At 35.7% G+C, this 24,236-nt stretch overlaps 1 protein-coding gene across 3 annotated transcripts in view; it reads left to right on the top strand.

The window, feature by feature from the left end:
* The window catches only part of LOC145291182 (uncharacterized), a 134,329-nt gene that overhangs the window by 43,818 nt on the left and 66,275 nt on the right, over nucleotides 1-24,236 (top strand). For all 3 annotated transcript variants that reach the window (XM_080136759.1, XM_080136760.1, XM_080136758.1), the window contains exon 2: nucleotides 2,076-2,736. In XM_080136759.1, the coding sequence (XP_079992885.1) occupies nucleotides 2,381-2,736 (356 nt within the window). In that variant the 5' untranslated portion in view covers nucleotides 2,076-2,380. The remainder of the gene's footprint in view (nucleotides 1-2,075; nucleotides 2,737-24,236) is intronic.

Raw genomic sequence — 24,236 nt, 5'->3', positions numbered from 1 at the left:
AAACAAATAGCAAGAAATTAATGTAATTGCCCCCGAACCTCAGGTTAGTATAAATGTTTTTTCTTTTTTTTCTTTTTTTGCGTGTGTTTCATTCAACGAGTTATTATCTTTGGCCAATCTCCATAGTACGCACATACTTATTTAATCATATTTTTATCATTCATCATGTGTGTGTGTGCGTGTGTGATAGTGTGTGTCTGTGTATGTATGCATATATATGTATGCATATATATGTATAAATATATGTATTTACATATGAATATATGTGTTTATATATGCATGTATATATATATATATATATATATATATATATATATATATATATATATACATACATATATTTATATGTGTGTGTATGTATTTATATATATCAAATGAATGAATGTATGTATGTATGTGTCAGGTCATGTCATATGCTACTGGTACCATGTAACCCAGTACTACCTGCCTCAGGTCATGTCATATGCTACTGGTACCATGTAACCCAGTACTACCTGCCGACCATGAGGCAGGTAGTACTGGGTTACATGGTTCCCCCACCAGACTTGTTTGGTGAGGAGGGTAACTAGTCTCCATGAAGGATTAAAGACAAGACCCTCCAAAGGGCGAATGAACCCTTTTTGGGGGTCAACGGCCAACTAGCGCCGTGTGTGTTTGTGTGTATGTATGTGAGTGTTGGGGTGGAGAGGGCTCCCGTAAGCCGTGGTGAAGGCAACCTTTCTAGGAGAAGCAAATCTCTAATTTAAAAAACCATAAAGTGAGAGACCAGTACCCGTATTAAGCTGGTCTGCAGTTTAACTTTTTGCTGGCTATCTTGCTCTTGCTTGTTGCTGGATCTCAACATTTTGAACCGAGAGAGAGACTTAGCTGTCGTACAAAGCTAAGACTCTGTAACATCATCTGTATATAGATACTCCCTCATGCATTTGTTTATTAAAATGGTCCTGTGGCGATGGAAGTCATTTTTGGGCTCGTGTCTGAGGGAGTGGCACTCGTCTGACAAGACGTTGCAATCATCATGTATGTATGTGTGTATGTATGTATGTATTTATGTTAGCGGTCTGGCAAAACCACAGGGGAGACAACCAAGCAAAAAGAAAATACCCTAAGAAAAATTCATTGCAAAGAAACAAAACTAAAGCTGGCTTGTCAGATCACTATATACACAAATGTAGGCAAATTTGGGCATAATTTATTAGCTTGAAAATATAGGTTCTTTTTTTTTTTTTACCAAATATCATACAATTTTAATAATAGAATAGTATTATAATCTTCAAAAAGACTGCAAATTTTAATGTAGTTTATATATATATATATATATATATATATATATATATATATATATATATATATATAGAGAGAGAGAGAGAGAGAGAGAGATAGATAGATAGATAGATAGATAGATAGATAGATATATCTTTTTTGCAATTTTGTATGTTCCAAATCTTTTGATCAGAATTTAACAAATGAAGGCTCGTTTGAAAGGTAATGACGTGAATTCTGAATTGTGTAGTGGGCTATGTGACATTTGCCCTAAGGGTCGCACATTAAGGGGACCATCTATCATACAGAGCCTATTTTTGACACTTTTTTTACAGCCATAAAATGTTTCAATCATAGTCATTTGTTTCCTTAGTTTTGCATATGAATTACAATTCTGTTTTACAGTTCTGTTTTACAGTTCTGTTTTGTTGACTGGGGAACAATCCATATTTGTATGTCAACATTGGATATTTCCTTCCATGAATTCACCAACAACAACAAAAAAAAAAAATGCTAAAAAGAGAAAAATGCGAAACGATGTAATATGTAAAATTCAGTCACACGTAGGTCTGTATCTAGTAAGCGGCGATATTGTCTTCTGAAAAATAAAGCTATCACATTATTTTTACTATATTAACTTAAATTCATCTTTGTAACCTGTAGGTTAGAAAACATTATATATAAAATCCCTTAGTCTATTTTCACAAAACACACGCGCGCGCACACACACACACATATCACAAAGGGGGGGGGGAAGAGAGATTATCTTTGTTTTTAATGCTTAAATCCTACTTTTTATTTCTTAATTACAGGATTCAAAATGACGACACGAAAGATATTCATCATGATTAATTCCGAGGAAAAATTATTTTGCCGTTTTATCACAGTCCGCAATGGCTAGCATCGAACCTAAAGAAGACGCTGCACTCGAATGACTCTTAAATGAATATTTCTTTTCGCTTATTGAACATGTTTTTAAACTAAACTAAAACAAAATGTCTTTCACCGGAGTTTCATAGCAACAACTTTATACGCAATCAAATATCTGATTCCAATAAATTAAAAAAAAAAAAAAAAAAGAAAAGAAAGACAGAATTAGAAAGTTTATAAATGCAAAATGTTTGAAGAAGAATCGATCCATTACATCCGGAAACGGTCGGCAGCCTCCATAGAAATTTCTCGGATCATCCTTGTTGTTATGGACTTCGTGACAGCTGGCCTCAGTTTGATCACCGTCATATCATTTGGTTACGTACTCAAATTTTTACACTGGGAATGTCCCTTGTACAGTAAACTTGAAGTTGACTTTATTCCGACAAAACTTTCAAACGACACAGTTGTCGTGCACCAAAGTAAATGGGGCAAAAACGAACAATGTTGGTTCCCGTTGTCGATAAGCGTCCTGTCCGCAATGGGTAACTTTATATGGGCATGGTTACTGCTACACTTTAAAATGCGGATCTTTCAAGAAGGGTAAGTAGAACGTTTTGTTTTTTGATTGGCTCGTTACTTTTTTGTGAGGACGTTCAGAACTTTCAACTTTCAGTTTGCAGCAACCCATGACATAGTGATTAGAGTTCTTGGAAAAATATATTGTAAAAGTGATATTCTCATGAAGGTTGAAAGAGTCAATTCTCAGTGTGAGCGACCAAAAAATACAATTGCGAATTACTTAGAATCTCTATCTAGTCATGGCTGACGGAACAAAAGCATGCTACCCCCTGAAGTAAATAAAAGGTTCCGTTTGAAATTCCATCCAAATTCCCGAGTTCGACAGAATCATTCCCGATTTTGACAAAATACACCTGAAGAAGGTCGGAGGTTACATCGACCGAAAAGCACACTCAAGATGAGAACAGTAATTCGATAAATCCAAATAATATTGGTTAGTCCTTAAAAATGGGCAAAAGTTATATCCCGTTGACTTAAAATGAGTTTTTAACAAAGGACTATACAAAATTTCAACCAGATCGGCACAGTTCTTTCCAAGAAAAAGTGAAACAGATAAACAGACAGACGAACTAAAAGAAATTTATAGTATAAATCTCACCTGTCTGTTTAAATGTATGTATGTATGTATGTATGTATGACTAAAATTTTCGACAGAGGCGACAGATTTTCACAAGATTGGTATTGTTTTGAAGCGCGACCCTTCAGACGACAAATATCGAAAAATTGGCTAAAAACATTAATTCCTTCAACCTCAACTGGGCAGTTTTCTACCAGAAGGGGTCGATTTTTTGTGATCCATTTTTGTAAGTCATCGCATCGGTTGGATTGACTTTGCCTAATTTTGACGTTCTGAACTTCCGGTCGCGCCATGAAGTAGAGGTAAGGCGTCAGATTTTCTTTCACTTTATTTTCTGCCTTTGCGTCATGGGTTAGAGCCTGCCTGCCTACTACCACTTTTTTTTTTTTTTGCTCAACACACACCTCCAAACACCCGGGCAACGCTGGGCACTTAGGCTAGAATAATATAAATGTTATTGTTGTTGAGAAGCACGATTCCCGCAAATATTTGACGATTTAAGGAATTTTTACATTTTTATCAAAATAGCAACAGCTTAGAATGATTTTCATTCTCATTTAAATTAAACATGAAATGATTTAGAAATGGAGTTTATGAAGAAGTTTTTAAAATGTCCGATTTTAAAGTTTGTTTACGTGGAAGACTACTTGTTACAGACCAGGATATAATAATACCCTAACTCGCCACAAGAAAATAATGAAACGAATGGAATTGAAGGAAACAAAAACTCAATTGATGGATAAGATAAACGTGTCGTTTATTTACTGTTGAAAGAATGAATGTTTTCAATATAACATGTGTTCATGTCCACGCGGGTGTAACCATCGTTTGTAGAGGACTGGTATTGTAGAAGGAAAAAGGAAATGTGTTTTCATCTCACGTTCGGGTCACTATCGTTTGTTCGCGCGTGGGAAAAGAAGTGAGTAATATATAGTAGCCGTCAGCTACGCGGTGGTGTTCTCTGGCACAAGTAGTAGATAGAGAGAGAAAGAGTGTATGTACTGTCTGTTGGCCTTTTGTCTCACATAGTAGTAAATGGCATGAGGTACGGAAAGGCAGGTGGGAAAAGGAAGAAGCCGCTTGTTGCTCTTTCTTTTATAGGTGTTCCCGGTGGTCTTTTGTGCATGTGTGGATTTCCATTGAAAGGAAGTGATATCGTCCATCTGTGTGCGTACGTGTGCGCATGTGTGAGTACATGTGTGTACATTAGCGTGTGTGTATATACACGTTAATGTGAGTGTATGTACGTGAACGTGAATATATGTACGTGTGTGGACGTGGGCGCTTATGTTTGTGTGCGCGTATGTATATGACAAGTAATATAGCTTGAAATGTGAACTCGTATTTTTGTGTGAGGCTAGAAAAGGCTCGCGCATACTTGATCAATATAGCTAAAAATTTGGATTGATAAAAAACGAATTTTAATTTTAATTATTTGGATTCTGCAATAGATTCAAGTACTTTCGAATCTATTGCAGAATCCAAATAATTAAAATTAAAATTCGTTTTTTATCAATCCAAATTTCAAGTACTTTCAAATCTGTCTGAATCTCTCATCAGGGATAATTGGCATAAAACTGATTTTAGAATATTTATGCTAACATTTTTTTCATATTATTTCTAAATCACGTTTCTGAATTTTTGAGATGAGGATTAATTTTTTTTTTTTTTTTACATGGGGATCACCACTTATCAAGGTCCAGAAGCCACTCGGGGATAAGGGTTATTTTGTGTACAATAATCAATGGGATAATATCGTAGTAATAGTTGGTATTGGAGATTTGATAAAGTGTCTTACTTAAGGTAGCGGTTTGTCAGGAATTTGTTTATGTTGGACTTGAAGACGTCCAAGTTGTAGTCAGGTGGGAAACAGGCAAACGGAAGAGAATTCCACAGGCGTGCACTTCTCAGAAAAAAGCTATGTTCATGGAATCTACGTTTTGATTTAGGCACAGATAAAGAGTGGGAGAAATTACTGACAGTGGTTTTAGCTAGACGGGTGTTTATCATGAAGGATTGGCGAAGGGGAACCAGAGATTGGAGCTCGGACGAGCACTTGCCATGAAAATAACGATAAAACAACGACAGGCTCGCAACATCTCTTCTGTGGGAGAGAGGTTGTAGGGAAGAGAAGAGAGCATCTCCCACTAAGCCACAAAGTCTAATTTGTACTTTGTCAAGGCAGGATAGGCTGTTTTTTGAAGCTCCAGCACAGATGTGGCAGCAGTACTCCATCTTTGGACGTACTTGGCTTTTATAGACTTAGAGAATTGCATCAGTAGTGAGATATCTTCTGGAGCGGTAGAAGGATCCCACCATTTTCCCAGCGGTCCGGGCAACAAACTTGATATACGTGTTCCATTTCAGATCAGGAGTAAAGGTCAAACCCAGGAGCTTGTCAAAACATGAAGCCTCCCAAGACGAGAGCCATCCATTTCAATTGATGCTAGATGAGGAACAGAGCCTTGATGATGTAAAGTTAGAAGCTTGGTTTTAGATGCATTAAAAGTAACCAGCCATCTCTTCCTGCAATAAACCACACGCTCAAGATCAGAGGAGAGGGAATCAGAGTGAGCTTTGTCATTTACGGCCTTTGATGTGTTGCTATAGATGGTCGTGTCATCAGCATAGATGTCAACGAATCATTTAAGTATTTGTTTTGGGAGATCATTGATGTAGATCAGGAAGAGAGTTGGGCCCAGGATGGACCTCTGGGGGACTCCAGCATTACTACTGTGGGCCTCTGATTGCTGCCCATCAACCACTACTCTTATGAACCTATCAGACAGAAATGATTTAATTATTGAGAAAACATTTCCAGTAATACCGTAGCTCGAAATTTTGTAAAGTAGGCCATTATGCCAAACTTTATCGAAGGCCTTTGATATGTCAAGAGCAATTGCCCTAGAAAGGAAGCCTTTGTCAAGAGATTCGCTAATCCTATGGGATATAACTGTTAGCACATCAGCTGTAGATCTAGCAGAACGGAAACCATATTGCATATCACTAAGGAGGTTATTTCTGCTGAGGTGGTTGACTACTTCTTTATTTAATATGCTTCCAGTAACTTACTCATGACACACAAGAGACTTATTGGTCTGTACTGAGAAGGAGATGACTTATCCCCTGAGTTCTTAAATACAGGGCATACTGACGAGGTTTTCCAGAGTATTGGAAAGCACTTCTCTTTAAGGCAATGCTTAAACAGTTTTGTAAGTATAGGGGCAAGTTCTGGTCGAAGCTTTTTCAACACTATAATTGGAATACCGTCGGCACCAGTTGCTTTACTGGAATCAAGGTTCTTGATTAGTTTGGCAACCTCTTGCACAGATATTTGTATGTTGCATAGTGTGTTGTCTGTTGTAGGGAGAAATACAGGAAGTTGATGCCCTTCATCGCAGAGGGTAGAGTTAGCTGCAAAGTTCTTGGCGAATAGTTTGGCCTTGTCTGATGCTGATGAGATGACTTCAGGTCCATTGATGATGGTTGGGATAGAACGCATGTATCTGTTCAGGATCCTGTTTGCTATTTGCCAAAACTGGTGGGAACCAAGCCGCTGCTTAGCTACTTTGGATTTAACGGACTGAGCATATAGCTCTCTTGCATTTTTTATTACTCTTTTACAGTGGTTGTTGGCAGTCCTGAAGGCAGCTTTAGTCTCAGTACATCTATTACGTTGATAGCTATGGAAAAAGTGATTTCTGTGCGCAATGGCAGTAGCACATTCTGAGGAGAACCATGGCTGGCTGTTAGATTTTTGTTGGAATTTTTTGGATGGTATAAATCGGTCTATGCCTACAATTAACCATTCGGTCAGGTCTGATACTATAGAGGATACATCCTTTTTAAACATGGAATGCAGTGGTAGATCAGATATGAATGTACGAAAGCTATCCCAGTCAGCCATAGAGTATGGATATACTGTACGGTGGAGAGGTACATCTGAAGACTTGTTGCATTTCATTTTTATCTTAACTGATATAACTGTGTGATTGGAGGATTCCAGAGGAGATAGAATGGAACATGAATATAGCTCAGTGGAAGTTGTGAGAAAAAGGTCTAGAAAGCTTGCATATCGGGCACACGGGTGGGTTCGTGAACAATCTTAGTGAGATCATAGGCAATGGCAAAATCATGACAGAACCTCCCCCTCATCATCTGTCTTATTTGAGTGGGTCAGCCATTCCACATTATGGACATTGAAGTCACCGCAAATGTGAATGGTAGCCAAAGGATGAGCAGACAGGATGAGGTCAATTTTCTCAGATATGCTCTTAAGGACAGTAACCCCACTGTTGTGGGGGTAATAGAGGGCAAATATGAATGCGGTGGTGTTAGCAAGTTCAACCCGGAAGCACATATAGGGTAAATTAGAGTCTTCTCTGGAGATATCTCTACCACACGGGAAACTATCTTTAATGTAGATGCATATTCCAAGTCCATGGTGATCTTGGGGGTCAGATTAAGATGTATCCTTTTATTATGAACTCATCTAGGGAAGTGGTCGGCCCTATGTCAGTTTCGCTTAGAAAGAGTAAGTCCCGTTTCGTCTCCTGTAATTGGGTTTCAACCTCTGGAAGGTTGGAACGTATACCCCTGATGTTGGAGAAGGAGACATGGTAGTAGGGGTCTACATTGGAGGATGGGGTTCTAGGTTTATTTGTGTTTTTTTTTTTTTTAGATATTTCATGTTGAGTTTTTGGGGTTTGTGGAACAGGTCGACAGACTTGGTTAGAGTAGGACAAAGAGGGAAAGTAAGAGAGAGAAAGAGAGGAAAATGTTTTTTCTTTTTTTTTTGTAGCACATGATAAGGTAAAGCCGTAACAATTACTCACTAGTATGGCACCGAGAGGCCCCACCAGAAACTACTGCATGGTCCAAAATTCATTCACCAAATGGCAATACAGCAGCCCCAGTACTTTACACCTGCTGATAGGACAGCTTCCTTAGTGGTTAACCAAGGTTCGGGTCTCTGACTATCAGGCGGGTAACATCAGCCCAGATGAAACGTTTACCTCCAGCACCCTTACTAGTGATGTGGCCACAAAGATAGACATAGAAACAGAAAAATTTCTGACATCTCAGGCTACTGTTCACGAAGTATTACCGACCTGGAAAGCAGCTTTTTCTTCACCCTTTGTCAGAAAAATCACTCATTGGAAATGAGGACTGAGGGACAAAAAAGGAGAAGCGAGAGTTACTGGAGCTGCCAATAACACAACCACAGTGTATTATCTACTCTCTATTTAAAAAAAAAAAAAAAAAAACGAAAGAAAGAAAGGAAAAAAAAGAAGAAAAGAATGTAAGGACTTATTAATATCTACTTAATATAAGTCCGTTACTCCATTCCCAGTTTAGGAGAATATTTGAAAATAATCTTCCCTCACATAATTATGCGTGGATATATATTTTTTTGGCTTTATCTAACCTTGATAGAGAATGATTTGAGCATTCGAGAACGGAACTTTCAAGTTGTGAGGTTGGGTTTTTTTTGTTTGTTTTTTTTAATTATTCGTATTATTTAGATTCTTTGGACTATTGTTCTCATCTTGAGTTTTATTTTCACAACGTTTCGGTTGATGTAACCTCCAACCTTCTTCAGGTGTGTTTTGTCGAACTTAGTAATCTTTCTCTCAGATTACGGATTCTGCATGGAATTTCAAACGGAACACTTTATTTACTTCACGGGGGTAGTATGCTCTTGTTCCATCAACAATGACTGGATAGAGGTCCCAAGTAATTTGCAATTGTATTGTTTGCGAGGACCCATCGCAGTGGTTGGAGTACTTGGAAAAATCAATTGTAAAAGTGATATTCTCTTGAAGGTTGAAAGGTTCAATTCTCAGTGTGGGCGACTGAAAAATACAATTGTGAATTACTTAGGGCCTCTATCCAGTCATGGCTGACGGAACAAGAGAATGCTACCCCCCGATGTAAATAAAGAGTTCTGTTCAAAATTCCATCCAAATTCCCGAGTTCGACAGAAACATTCCCAAGATACACCTGAAAAAGATTACGTTGACCGAAAATCTCACTCAAGATGAAAACAGTAGTTCGATACATCCAAATAATACTTGTTAGTCCTTTAAAAATGGGCAAAAGTTATATCCTGTTTACTTAGAATGAGTGGCGCAGTGGTTAGAGTACTTAGAAAAAATCAATTGTAAAAAGTGATATTCTTCTAAAGCTTGAAGGGTCAGTCGTCAGTCTCAGTGACAAAAAATACAATCGTGAATTACTTAGGACCTCTATCCAGTCATGACTGACAGAACGATAGCATATTACCCCCGTGAAATAAATAAAGGATTCCATTTGAAATTCCGTGTAGATTCCCGAGTTCGACAGATGGATTTCCGAATTCGCCACGATACACCGTAAGATGGTTGGAGATTACATCGACCAAAACGTTGTAAAAATTACACTCAAGATGAGAACAGTAGTCTGACGAATCCAAATAATACAAACTATGTTGTAATGCTTACTTTTCCTATGCGAATATGGGACAAAACCATTTCCTCCTTACTTGATTTTCTTAGTTTTATTTAAAGAGAGTTATATTTTATTTAAAGAGAGTTTATACAGAATAGTGAGACCAATGTTATCTTAATTGTTTACTTCCTAAAATTAACTTTCTAACTTAATGAAATGAGTGATGATGCACACGGACAGAGACATTTCCACGATGCCCTTTTCTCTACCCTGCAACCTCTCTCCCACAGAAGAGACGTTGCGAGCCTATCCTTGCTTTATCGTTATTTCCATGGCAGGTGCTCGTCTGAAGTCCAATCTCTGGTTCCCCCTCGCCAATCTTTACCGAAAAACACCCGTCTAGCTGAATCCACTGTGAAAAATTTCCCCCACTCTATATCTGTGCCTAAATCAAAACGTGGATCCCATGAACAAAGCTTCTTTCTTAGAACTGCACGCCTGTGGAACTCTGTTCCGTCTGCCTGCTTCCCACCGGACTACAACTTGGATGTCTTCAAGTCGAACGTTAACAAATTCCTAATGAACCGCCCCCTTAAGTAAACACTTCATAAAATCTCCACACTAACGTAATGTACTTACAATAACCCTTATCCCTGAGTGGCTTCCGGGCCTTGATAAGTGGTGATCACTGTGTAAAAAAAAAAAAAAAAAAAGAGACTGATCTGAAAATTTTAGTTGTCTCTCAGCTCAAAAAACGTGACGTCATTCATCATATCGTTTGACTCCTGTTTTGTCTACTGTGTTTAATTTCTACCCCCTACCTCAACTTTACATCACCCGTCTCTGGGAACGATCCTGTTTGCAGATTAAGGTTACCTTGACAAAAATTCACACTAGCTAACTTAATCAATACTGACATAGGGTCCCTAATATGTGATATAAATAAACGATCTATTTCTTTCTCTAAATTGATAGATGACGTCATCATTTTGTGACATCGGCCATTGTGCCTGCTTATCTCCATTGTTTTGATGGATGACGTCATCATTTTGTGACATCGGCCACTGGGCCTGCTTATCTCCATTTCTGTTTTGATGGATGACGTCATCATGTAATATCATCATTTTGTGACGTTTATCATTGGCATCGTTCAGTATGCAGAGACGAGCGAGGATGATTCACAGAGTTTTAGCCGTATATAAATAGACCAATATATTGCGTACATATTTATATGTGTTTATGTAGATATTTAGCACATTTCACATGATGCTAATAGTGTTTGCTGATGAACCAGGAGACCAGGGTTCAATCCTTGGTTGAGTCATACGAAAGATTAAAAAAACATGGTTCTTGATGCTCCTTGTTAAACACTGAGCATTATAAGGTGAGGATTAAGGGTTATTGGAATAATACTAAAAAGAATAGTGGCACCCTCTCCTACACCTCGGCTAATAAAAAAGGAACAATAGTTAAGCACTTTACTTTTTACTTATATAGGTATAACAAAACAGCCCATTTGGCATAAGTGTTAGTGGAGCAATCTAAAGAATAGAGTGTCACACGCCCCTATGTCTAGCAAAAAAAAGAAACCTTTCGACTACCGTAGATTTATTAATTTTTTAAATTTTATTATACATTGGTATACGAAGCGCCTTCCTTAAGTTTCCAGACATTTTTTTACAGACATTTAAAATTGTTGTAGACTCTTCAAAATTCAGTATGTTATTGCTATACATCTTATGAGATGACTGATCAATTTTTATGATTTCAGGTTCAAATGAACAGCTACAGCAGGAATTGGAATACACCCTACTAAAGCCTGATTGTCACAGCTGGTAAATTTCAAAAATACAATCTGGACGTGAGGAAACTTTAGAAGAACGATATGCAATAAAATTTTGTTTTAAACTTGAAACGTAGGAAATGCTTCAGACTGCTTTTAAACCATCTTGCATGAACCGAGCATCAGTTTTTGAGTGGCATAAGAGATTCAAGGAAGGCAGGGAGTCTGTGAGACATGATGAGAGGTGTGGGAGAAATAAGGAAGTCAGAACACTAGAGTTGATTGGCCAAATAAAGAATTTCATAGATAAGAACTGTCGTGTATCTATAAAAACAATAAGTTCACAGTTTGATGTCAGTGTGGGAACTGTACACACAATTATTCGTGAGGAACTAAAGAAGCGGAAGATTTGCACGAAGTTTGTCTCAAAACCTTTATATCTGGTATTTTCAACAGCATATGTTTTGTAAATATTGAAACAAATCATTTATCCTTCTCAGCCATGCGTGACTTTTCCTCTATGCTGTGACGTCACCCACCTTTCAAACACGTGCTTCTCTCATCACGTCTCAAACATAACTTCTCCAAACGCCTCTCAAACCCCTCTGCTTCCCTGAACACGTCTCAAATAGGTGCTTCTCTGACCACCGCTTCTCCATCCAAGTGTGCCCTTTTGTTTCTGCTGTGACGCCACATCACTTGCATATATTAGCTGCTGCTCTGTTACATATGCAGGAAGTTGAAAAATGAGATGTCTGTGCACATTACATTTAAATTTATTCGTTTAAATATTGTCAGAAATATAAGAAACAGGGAGGGGATTCCAAGGTCTAGCAGTTCGAAACTGTGGATCTATTTTTTCTTGTAAATACATGCCCCTCCCCCTGCTGAGCGATTCTCCTCTCTCTCTCTCTCTCTCTCTCTCTCTCTCTCTCTCTCTCTCTCTCATCCCTGTCCACTGGACACTTCAACATAGACGATTTTCACCAAAGATAATCGCTGGCCCACCTGGAACTCCACAAAAGGATGGCTGCTTAACCTACACACCTAAAGAACTTCGTACTCTTCCTGTATTGAAGCCACTGACACATATGCAAATGACAAAATTATGGCATGAGCATAACGTCATCACGAGCATGACGTCATCACAAGCATGACGTCACACAAAGGGAGAAAAAAAGGAGGGAAAAAAGAGGAGAGAAACTGCATGTCAGACCGAAAGGAGCTCTTAATAAGATGCAAGACATTAAACTATCGAACCTTTACAAGATTGTCAGATGACCGCGAACCGTTGAACAAATTACACACTAAACAGCTGGTTATAGCTGTAGACTAAGAAACTGTTAATTGACTTGGAGAGGGAAAAGTAGGAATGCGACCATATTGTCACTGGCTTTGAAAATACATGTCAGTGGCTCGGTGTTGAAACGACCGACAAAAAATACCTTTTCTTGCAACTACCAACCTTCATCATTGTAAATTGAGATTGATTGAAATTCTGAATATATATATATATTAAAAAAAAAGAAAAGAACTGTCTTCGTTTCTTGATCTCACCAAAAGACTTCATTATACTCTAGAATTACCAATTTCGGCTTGTTTTTTATTTTTATTCATTTTTTAATACCATTTTCATTATTCTCATCATATATATATATATATATACTTTTTAACATTCAGAATCTTCTCTGGCAAATAAGTGTCGTGAGGATTATTGGATTAACCTTTAATCTCTGTTTATCTCTATTGACTCGGTTTGTGAAAGAGAGTGTGTCTCAATACGGATTAACAATGAAATAAGAAATAATTGCTGCATCTCTCAGTCTCTTTATAGTGTTTAGTTTCTTGGGTTTTCCGAAGGATTATTTGAATTCTTAGTGGAACAAAAGCACCGAAAGAGTGCTGACCTCCACCAAACCTCAAAATTATGCCAACTTAACTACTCGACTTTTTCAGATCACCGAAGTTAAGCAACATTGAACCTGGTCAATACTAAAATGGCTGACTATGTGGAAATTCCAGGTACTGTATATGCTCTCTACTTATCTCGGCATTGTTTCCAGTCATCTAGAACTTTTACTTGCCACTGGGCTCAAGCGGTGCTGATTCAGGCAAGGTGTAGTTGGGGATTATGTAATCCTTGCCTCACAACTACACGCGCAGCTACTCTTACAAGGGGTATCCATTGTCTTTCGAGACTGAATGGAGGCATATTCAACTTCATGACTTCGGTGACTCTGAAGAAAGTCGATCATTTTTTTTTTTTTGTAGTTTCCTTCGCTAAATTAGTTATTTATTTATTTGTTGGTTTTTGTTATTTTTTTTTCTTGTTACTTAGTTGTAAGAAGGTTGTGTTTGCATGTCAGAGGTTTGTTGAGATCGGGGTTACCGATCTGTAAGGAATAAAAAACGTGTTCAAAAAGTCCGACCTCAGATTAATGCAAACAAATACGGAGTCATAAAATTTACAAGGAACATTTATTTATAACAAAGTAAAGTAACATGAAAACATATTTGTGGCATACACAAATAGGCATGGCTAATTTGAAAGGTTCGTTGTGTGTACCAATAGGTGTGTCAGAAACTTTGTGAAAAATATTGAATAATTCGATCCCTGTATTTCCAAGCTTATAACTACTCGAAAAATGTAATTCAAACCCTAATTTTTTTTTTTTCAATTAAAGGAGCAAGGACCAAGGTTTCATTAAAAAAATCAAACAACGTGGTTTAAAATAAAAGGTTTTAAACTTCGTACTTTACAGGTAAATTTCTAAAAAACACTACTTTTTTTGTTTTAAATCTGAATATATTATTTATTGATCTTTTATCTTCAATTTATGATATATAAAACTTTGGTGAGTAAATTAATTATTTACTTTTTAATAGACATTTCAAAATGGGGGGAGGGCGTGAATTAAAAAAAACGTTTGTCTAAAATATTATATTCGGTTTATTGGAAAGAGCATAAAATTTCACATTGACCCTGAAAATATCGTAAAAATAGAATCAATAGAAAAATTTTGATAGATTTTTTTAAGTTTAAAAATTGAAAAATACTGAACTCGTAAAATTCAATTAATTTCATTACTGTTTTTTAAAAAATAAAAAAAAATAATATTTCTATTACTTTTTATAAAACTTTAATAGTTTATTTTGGAAGTATAATCCATAAAGAAAATAAACAACCCACTTTTAAAAGAGAAATTACGAGTTTTTTATATTTTATTCGCAGTTTCGTGTTAGGGGTGTCAAAAATTCCTACAAAAATTCTGATACACCTAGTGTACCAAGTGTTAATAAAGTTCCTTGGCATTGTTGCATTTTAGGAATAATTGATTCTTCTTGATAGGTCATTATGTTCGATTGTTCTTGATCGATATTAATATTTGTGGAGAATCAGATCGCCTTACCTTATAAGTTTGTTTGTTGCTCTTCAAGTTCATTTTTATAGGGTGTGCGAATTTTTAGGTGTGACCAGCTTGGTGTCGAGGCGGGAGAAAGAGAAAAGAAGGAAAGAAACTGAAGACTAGGGTTAAGTGTCACCAGAACTAAAGGTCAGGTCATGTCATTTGCCGCATGCACTGTCATTGCTTTGCGTGTGTGCTACACGCGCATAGGTTGCTTTGTGTTTGTATGTTCATGCTAGACACAAAGTAAATTTAATGGTTGCCACGGTTCACTATAGGTTAGCCAATATATGGTGTGCCCAACGAACGTCAGAGAGTCACTAGTTCGTTGGCATTCCTACCGAACGTTGAAGTTATCAATCTGTGGTATAACCGTAAGTAACAATTCGTTTCTATTCACCTGACTTCCGCTAGTGTGTAAGAATGTGTGCGTGAGAAGAAGAAGTCTTGTATGTGAGTCATTGAGTCCTTTTTTGTGACTTGCCTCACCCTTAACCAAAAGCCCAGGGGGCAGTGTTGTTGAGCAACGTTATTGGATTCTTAATTGTGCGTCCAGCTGGAAAAATATGGAGAAAATCTCATTTAGTCATTGTTCTTACAGGAGTTTTAAGTAATCGTTGGCTCACAATGGACTCATTACCTCTAGGACTTGAAGTAATTTTCATTGATAGAAAATACTTTGAGTGAACACGTTCATGTGAAATCTCACTTGCTTTGGAAATGAAGAGAATAAAGCGAAATGAAGCGAAAGAAAAAAGAGGAATTTATTAGAGCCATTTGCTTTTTAGCGTTCATTCAAATCACTTTGCGATTCAGTCACTACAGAGGCAAGTAACGAGGAAGCAACCAAATGAAAGGAGTCGTTTGTATGTAGAGATGCTTCACACAAAAAAAAAATAAATAAATAAGAGAATAGAAAAAGCAGATAAAAAACTGCTGTAACGAATATGAAACAATCCAGGTTCCTTCTCACAAGAATATGAAATCTGGTGTAAACCATAAATATGAACGAGTATATCAGCGTGGGAGAGATGTTGTAAGATGCACCGGAAGTCTATGTTTAAACAAATTACCAACTACGACCACAAAAAAAAAAAAAAAAAAAAACGTTCATTTATACATGTATACATTTAAAACAGGAGAGAGGAATGGGCTGGGTTGAGGTGAAAGAAAGAGAGGTTAGGGAAAAGGATGTGAAAAAAACGGGGAGAGGAAAGAAAGAAAGATAGAGTGACGGATTGAAAGTAGTAGAGAGTTTGTTTTTAATATAAAGATGTTATACGCACTTTTTAACCTCTTCTATTTTTTATGGGTCAATACAGTATAAAATGAAAATAGGTGGACAGACAGACAACTGCCACTCATATTAATATAGATAACAAAACTTGTGTGAACTATAATTTCTTATCGAAAGAAACCAAATTACTGTGAGCATGGGAGGGGCGGTGGTCCAGTGGTTAACGACACTGACCGACGACCTAGGTGTCTAAGGTTCAAATCCAGTTCATTCCACAAAAATCACTTTTGCTTAGGATGCTGGAAACCTTCGCATGGTCTCTCCCGTAAGTACCTGATATCTTTCTAGAAAGAATTATGACTAGAAAAATATCTGGGAAATTAATGTCAATAATAAAATCTTTGAATTCATACGAGATGATGACTTTGAACTTGGTTTTATTGGGAAAACTATTGATCACCATTTATTGATCTTTTCTTATTGAGTGATCTTTTTAATTACTTTACCTCGTTTGGTACTTATTGATTGCTGCGATTCGATCTGATTATGTTGACTACAATCATGTCAGTCTTCCTCATAACAATTACCTTATACTTATGTTTTGGAATTTCTTAGATGAGGATCGATTATTTCTATCATTTCGATTATTTGAACTACTATTTTCATATTGGATGTTATCCTCACAATATTTCGATCGATGTAACCTCTGAACTTCTTCATGCGTGTCTTTTTTGAAGAAGGAATTTTTATTCCGATTGAACCGAAGGAAGGCTGTTTTCTAAATCAGGATCCCTGAACCTTGGAATAGACTTCAAAAAGAGGTAATAAATTCTCCAACAACGCAGCAATTCAGAGCGAAATTGGACAGGTACTGTATCCTATTCTGTGTAAATTTCTACCACATTTTCTCTACATGGTAACTAAAGTATGCATGGCGCAGTGGATAGAAGTGTTGAATCTCTGCAGTTCTAGGTGAGCACTGTCTGAATTAGCAGTTTCAATCTTACCCAAACCAGGCCAGGAGATTAGTTGACCAAAACATAGTGAGACGATAACAGCCCCTTCAGGGCCAGTTGGTTGGTTGGTTGTTTTTGTTTTACGGCATATCAATCTTTTTCAGGTTATTTAATGCCGAATCTAGTTATTTTGAGGAACGATTTTTAATGGAGTATATTTTTTTTTAAAGTCAGATTCTATTTAACCCATAGTTGGGACCCTAACAGGTACTACCACTCCGGGTCAGAGTGGACCTGGGAGCAATGGCAATTAAAGGGTGACTCCACACTCCCCAAGGCCCAAAAGGTGGGGCCTTACCATCGGATATAGTTTTAGGTCATATCCAGGAGCTTCTTCAGGGCCAGTGGCGCAATGGATAGAGGCATTGAACCTCTATGGTTCCAGCTGAGCATTGTCTGAAGATAGCAGCTGAAATCCTACCCAAAGTAGACCAGAGGATTAGTTGGTCAAAACGTGGTGAGACAACAACTATGGAAGGCAGTAATTACTGGGGATACAAGATTCAGCATTCCTATCTCATCGCGATTAATCACCTGAAGAATTAATTAATTGTTGAATTCGAGAACTGTCGTGAGGATTCACCCATGCACTCAAAATTAACTCTTCTGAACTACAGAAATAGACAGAGAGGTACGGTTCTCGGGATGGTCTGTTAACTTCGTCATACACATGAGTAAAGGTTTCAACCTCGACAATCAGTCCAACAAAAACTGGACGATTTCATTGGTCTTTTTGCTCTCGGACTGATGCAAAATGTTTTATGTAGATCTAGGAGGTCAATCCTCCCAGACCTGCTAGCTTTCGGGAGGAGCAAGTTTATCACTTGTGGCCTGAGGTGTCATTACCAGGGAATATTGACGGGGCTACTCAGACTTAATTTTGCAGGGCCAGAGTGTTTCTCTTCTTCTCTTCCCACCTTCTGACCTTGTGTCACATCCTCTCGTGGCGGGAGAGTGGTAAATACTGATTTGTTAACTTTGTAGTATGCCATCTTAGTGGAATGTGCTATGACTGTTGCTCATTGAATATTCAGTTTTTGCTTCAATATATTTTACCTTTATCTTAGTGATTACATAACACGGATATTAACACGAAATAATAATCATACACAAAGGATGGTTTGATGGTTTATAAGGAGTAAAATCTTTGTTTGGATGGATAACATGTACAGAAATATGTCAGCAAGTTTAAACGTAAAATGTGCATTTCAACTTGCCGACATATTTTTATTACTTTTGTACATGCGCAAATTCATTCATAGCTCGTGATAGCTCAAATGATAGGAAACGGCTCTGGAGCACTAAATGTTTTGGTTTCGATTCTAGCTGATGGCACCCTGTGATTTTTTTTTTAACTGTTGAAATCAGTCCTATATATTAGGTAAATATAATAATCAATAGAATTGGCTCTGTAATGATAAATACGAAATTTTCATAAATTAAAATATATTTAAGCATATTTTACAACCTGGCACTCCCTGCTAAAATTTAATTTCTTTTTATGTTCAATTTTTATCCAACAAAAAATTATTAATAGCATTTTTTTCTGTCAACTCTGTTCTAATCACCCATAGAATTATTTTTTTTAATTACTTATTTGTGTAACTGACTGATAACTTTTTTTTTTACAAAGGGGTCACCACTTATCAAGGCCCGGAGGCCACTCGAGGATAAGGGTTATTGAGTGTACAGTAGTCAATGGGATAATTTCTTAGTAATCGTTAGTAGTACTTCTTATGAATTTCTATTATATTTCTATATAGACTTGTACGCACCAATCTAAATTGTGGGATTATTTTTTTCTTTTATAGAATCACAAATAAGATCCAGTTTCGAATCATTTACTTTTCTCGTTGCAAGTGTCTTAGAAACAGGTTGTACAAGTTGTAGAAGGCATTTTGGAAAAAAAAAAAAAAAAAAATTGAGGCATTTCTGAATCTTAAAAATAATCATTACTGTAAGAGTTATCTCCCTTTAAATTAGGAAGTGTTTCCGTCGTGAGATTGGTCCTTTGTAAGGTTAGCTATCATATAATCGAAAATATGAATTAAATCTTCCAGATTTCGGTTTTGGCCGAACAAGACATACTTCTGATTAGTCTGTGTGAAATACATCTACATGGGGGTGGAGAGAGAGAGAGAGAGAGAGAGAGAGAGAGAGAGAGAGAGAGAGAGAGAGAGAGAGAGAGAGAGAGAAACAGACCGAGAGAGAGAAAAAGAAAGAGAGAGAGAAAGAAAGAGAAAGAGAGACAAAGAAAGAAAAAGAGAGAGAAAGTGAGAGAAAGAAAGAGAGAGATACAAAAAGAAAAGGAAAGAGATTGGTTCGTTCACAAATGAAGACTCGAAAAGACAAAAAGGATTTTTCATTGCTTACTTTTTATGTTTGGCAACTGTCAACATTACTTTACTCTCATGCTCGTTTTTTTTTTATGTACCATAAGTAAGCCGGGTGGGGAGTTGGGCAGCAATATATTTGTTCACATTAAATTTAAATTTCTGCATAATGGGTTTTGTGGAACGAACTGGATTCGGACTTGGTCGTCAGTCTGTGCCGTTAACCACTAGATCACCGGCACCACCTGTTGAGACTCAGTGAAGATATTTGCTTTGACGTTTTCCGATTACTGATTTCATTTCTCACAATTGTTTTTGTTTCTAAAAATTCCCTCTCCAAACGACAAATATTTGCTTTTCAATTAGCCAATAACTCAGAATATGTCAAGAAACATTCAGCCTTGAATTCCAAAAACCGCATTCAGAACCACATTGCAATATTAACCTATATTTTATCAATTCCACTTTTATAAAAAGGAATCCTATACTAGTTATAACTCCAGCATCATTATTTCCCCTGTTATCATTATTATTACTTCCATTATTATTGCTATTATTATTAATACCATTATTATCTTTATTATTAGTAGTACCATTATTATCTTTATTGTTAATAGTACCATTATTATTCTTATTATTATTAATATAATCATTATCTTTATTATTAGTAGTATCATTATTATCTTTATTGTTAATAGTACCATTATTATTCCTATTAGAAGTAGTACCATTATTACGCCATTGTTATTAATATCATTATTATCTTTATTGTTAATAGTATCATTATTATTCCTATTATTAATAGTACCATTATCTTTATTTGTAGTAGGACTATTATTATGTTTATTATTAGCATCACCATTATTATCGCTATTGTTAATATTATTACCATTATTATCGCTATTGTTATTAATACCATTATTATCTTTATTATTAGTAGTACCATTATTATCCCTATTGTTAATAGTACCATTATTATTCTTCTTCTTATTAATATAATCATTATCTTTATTATTAGTAGTATCATTATTATCTTTATTGTTAATAGTACCATTATTATTCCTATTATTAATAGTACCATTATCTTTATTAGTAGTAGGACTATTATTATGTTTATTATTAGCATCACTATTATTATCGCTATTGTTAATATTATTACTTTCTCTGCCTTTAAACGAGTAGTCTCGCTACACTATGACAGATTCCTGTCATAATGGCTGATTGCCCAAACAATGTTGGCACGTTTAGTTAGCGTTCTAATATGAGATATTTTTGTTTTTATCTCATAACTGTCTAAGAATTGAGAGATGCCATTTTGAAAGAAAAAGCTATAAGCAAATATTCACTTACTAATGGTTGACTGCATCATCTTGTACACAGAAAGAAGATTCAATCATTCAAGGTGACTCTTTGTAATTCTTTTGTCCATTTACCGAAAGCTGAGTGAGTTCTTAATGGCATAGAATCTTGCAGAAACGATCGACCTTTGAATGTACAGCTGGTGGAAAAGTATAAGACATTTTTTTAAAAAGGTAAACATACGAAATTAATCAAAGTTTAAATAAACAACAACAATTATCATTAAATGCTTAAAAAAAAATGCTGCCTGGAAGTCTTTAAAAAAAAAAAATCTATATATTAATACAATAGCGTGTGTGTTATTTTGTGTGTCACGCTTACATCTTTTTTCTTCCGAGATGGTTGGAGGTGTGTTGAACAAAAAAAAAAAAAAAAAAAAAATTAGTAGTCAGGCAGGCTCGAAACGGTAGCGGAAAGGAAGAAAAGAATGTAAGATAAAAAAAAAAAAAACGTGACGTCTTTGCCGTTGCATCCAGCGCCAAACCGGAAGTGGCTAAAGTTTAAATTAAGGCTAGTCAATCGAAAAGACTTTCGAAAATATAGGCGGAAAAAACAACCCCTCCTTGCAGAAAAGTGCTCAGTTAAGTGTGAGGCCAATTTTTCAATATTTTTCGTCCGAAGGGTCGAGCTTCAAAACGATACCGATCTCGTGAAAATCTGTCCCTGTTGTCGAAAATTTTAAGCAGATATACATACATACATACATTTAAAGAGACCGGTCAGGTTTATATTATAGATGACCTTCCATTTCTTGCAATAAATGATTTTACCAAAGAATTTTTCATAAGTTTTGGTTTCAGTTTCGATTATAGCTGATGGCACTCAAGTCATGTATTTTTTTATAAATAATTTTACTAAGAATTCTTCATAAGTTTTGGTTTCGGTTACGATTATATATATATATATATATATATATATATATTTTAATTTAATTTTTTTTTTCTTCATAAGTTTTGGTTTTGGTTTTGATTCAAGCTAATACACCCAAGTCATATGGATATATTTTTTATTTTTGAAATCACAACATTATAATATATTAGAATCGATAGAAAATTGACTTTATAATAATATATATGAAATCTGAAAGAATTAAAATATCGGGGATTTGGAGAGCTAAATATTTTGATTTCGATTCTAGCTGATGGCACCCAAGTCATTTTTTTTAAACTTTTGATCTCACTACTATGTATTGAGCACAATATAATAATCAATAGAGAATTTGCTTTATAATAATGAATGCGAAATTTGCATGAATTAAAATATCACATTTAAGTGTGGGCCACACTGAGAGGCCAATATATATTTGGTACAATATAATAATCAATATATAATTGGCTTTCTATAATAATAGATATGATGTCTGCATAAATTAAAATATCATATTTAAGTGTATTTTACGAACGGGCAACACCGGGCGGCCTGCTAACTATATAAGAAAACATACTTGCATCAGACTTACCACACAAACACAAATAAAATGACATGAATACATGACGTAATGGATAAAGGTGCCAAGTGAAATCAGTTCTTAATTATAATCTTCCTGTAGTTCAAGGTTCAATCATCATTACAAACAATACTAAATAAGAATTAAAAACAAATTACTGAATTAAATAAAGAGTTTAGTTTTGAATTCTGCATATATTTTCAAGTTTGACATAAAGATTTCTGAGTTTGATAAGATACACCTGAAGAAGGTCGGACGAAACATTGTGAGAATAAAATCCACAATGAAAATAGTTGTCTGAATAATTCAAATTATCAATCCATATCTGAAAAATTCCAAAACATATAACATACAGTGGAGAGGGGCGCCTGGCTTTGCCTGGGCGTAAAATACGCTTAAATATATTTTAATTTGTCCAGATTTCGTACATATTATTATAGATTTCGTATATATTATTATAGATTTCGTACATATTATTATAGATTTCGTATATATTATTATAGATTTCGTATATATTATTATAGAGTCGTGATTTATAAAAGTAAAAAAAAAAAATATTTGAGTGCCATCAGATAGAGTTGAAACTGAAACTGTAGCATTCAAAGCTGGTGACGTTACCACTGTACCAACGTGACACACATATGAACTGATTAAAAATTAAAAATCAATAGGATGAATGTACAAAATGTATAACGATTTTTCAATTTTAACCCCTTTTTGACCCCTTAAAAACTATTTTAACCGGTTAAAGACCCATAAAGTAACGGTTTGCAAAAAATCCAATCATTTGAGGTCCCTAGCGCCACTCTGTGAATTTTAGTTTTTGAGGAGATAGAGTTTGTAAATATGGAGACAGACAGACAGACAAACATATAGCCTTTCAGATATTAGATTAGCAAGGAGATCGGACGTTACTCGGGATAAAATGAGGATATACGAATGTTTCACACTATTATATGTTTATTTTCATCGAAATCAGTGAAATTGCTCATTTTTCAATCAAATTGATTGATTGCTCTATTTGGGCACCCACTGCGGTGCACCAGGAGGAAACTTCACAAGCCTTCCAGCAGTGACTTAGTCTATTATACATTGTAGTCTACATTGCACTGTCGAAAACGTACTATTGATTTTATAAAATTATTTTTATATAATGGCTACAATTAAAGTTTAAAATTCAAAAGTCAAGTATCATGTTTCAGTTGTGCCCTAAAAAGAAACATTTATCTCGAACACGCCCCTATCTTATCAAAAACCTACTGTTGATTTTTATGCATAGATAAAATTTCTAAAATGCACTTGTGATGTTAGGCTGTATAAGAATGTTAACTTTGTTCAAGATCGGACCGTTTAATCAATTTTTTCGATTAACAATTTTTTATACTTATCAGACGCATTCCGATACAAAACTTATCTAAAACAAGTATATTTGCATGAAACTTAATAAAAATCGGCCCAGCCGTTTCAGAGTGTATAGAGAATGAACTGTCTCTCTCACACACACACACGCGCGCACACAAAGTGCCTTTTATATGTAAGTAGAGATAGAGATAATAATGTTTCTGAATTTTTTAGATGAGGATTAATAATTCATATTATTTGGATTATTTGGACTACTGTTCTCATCTTGAGTAATCTCCGACCTTTTTGGGCTTCTCTCTGTTGAACTGCGGAATCTGTATGTAATTTCGAATGGAACCGTTTATTTAATCTAGCCACATTCTTGTGAAGTGTGTGGATATTCTTGTTCCTATAACTCAAATTTAGTGAAACATTAGAACTCACTCTGGGCTAAAGCCACATTCAGTGTGTGGATATTCTTTTTCTCAAAAATCAACGTTACTGAATCATATGAGAACTCATATCAAGGACGTATTTATGATATGAAACGAAATTGGAAATTAAAAGACGTTTCAATTATACCAGTCATCAT

The sequence above is a fragment of the Euprymna scolopes genome, chromosome 12 (assembly GCF_053919585.1).
Source record: "Euprymna scolopes isolate OS-2025 chromosome 12, ASM5391958v1, whole genome shotgun sequence".
Lineage (NCBI taxonomy): Eukaryota > Metazoa > Mollusca > Cephalopoda > Sepiida > Sepiolidae > Euprymna > Euprymna scolopes.
The sequence above is the reverse complement of the archived record's forward strand: the minus strand, read 5'-3'. Positions and strand labels throughout refer to the sequence as shown.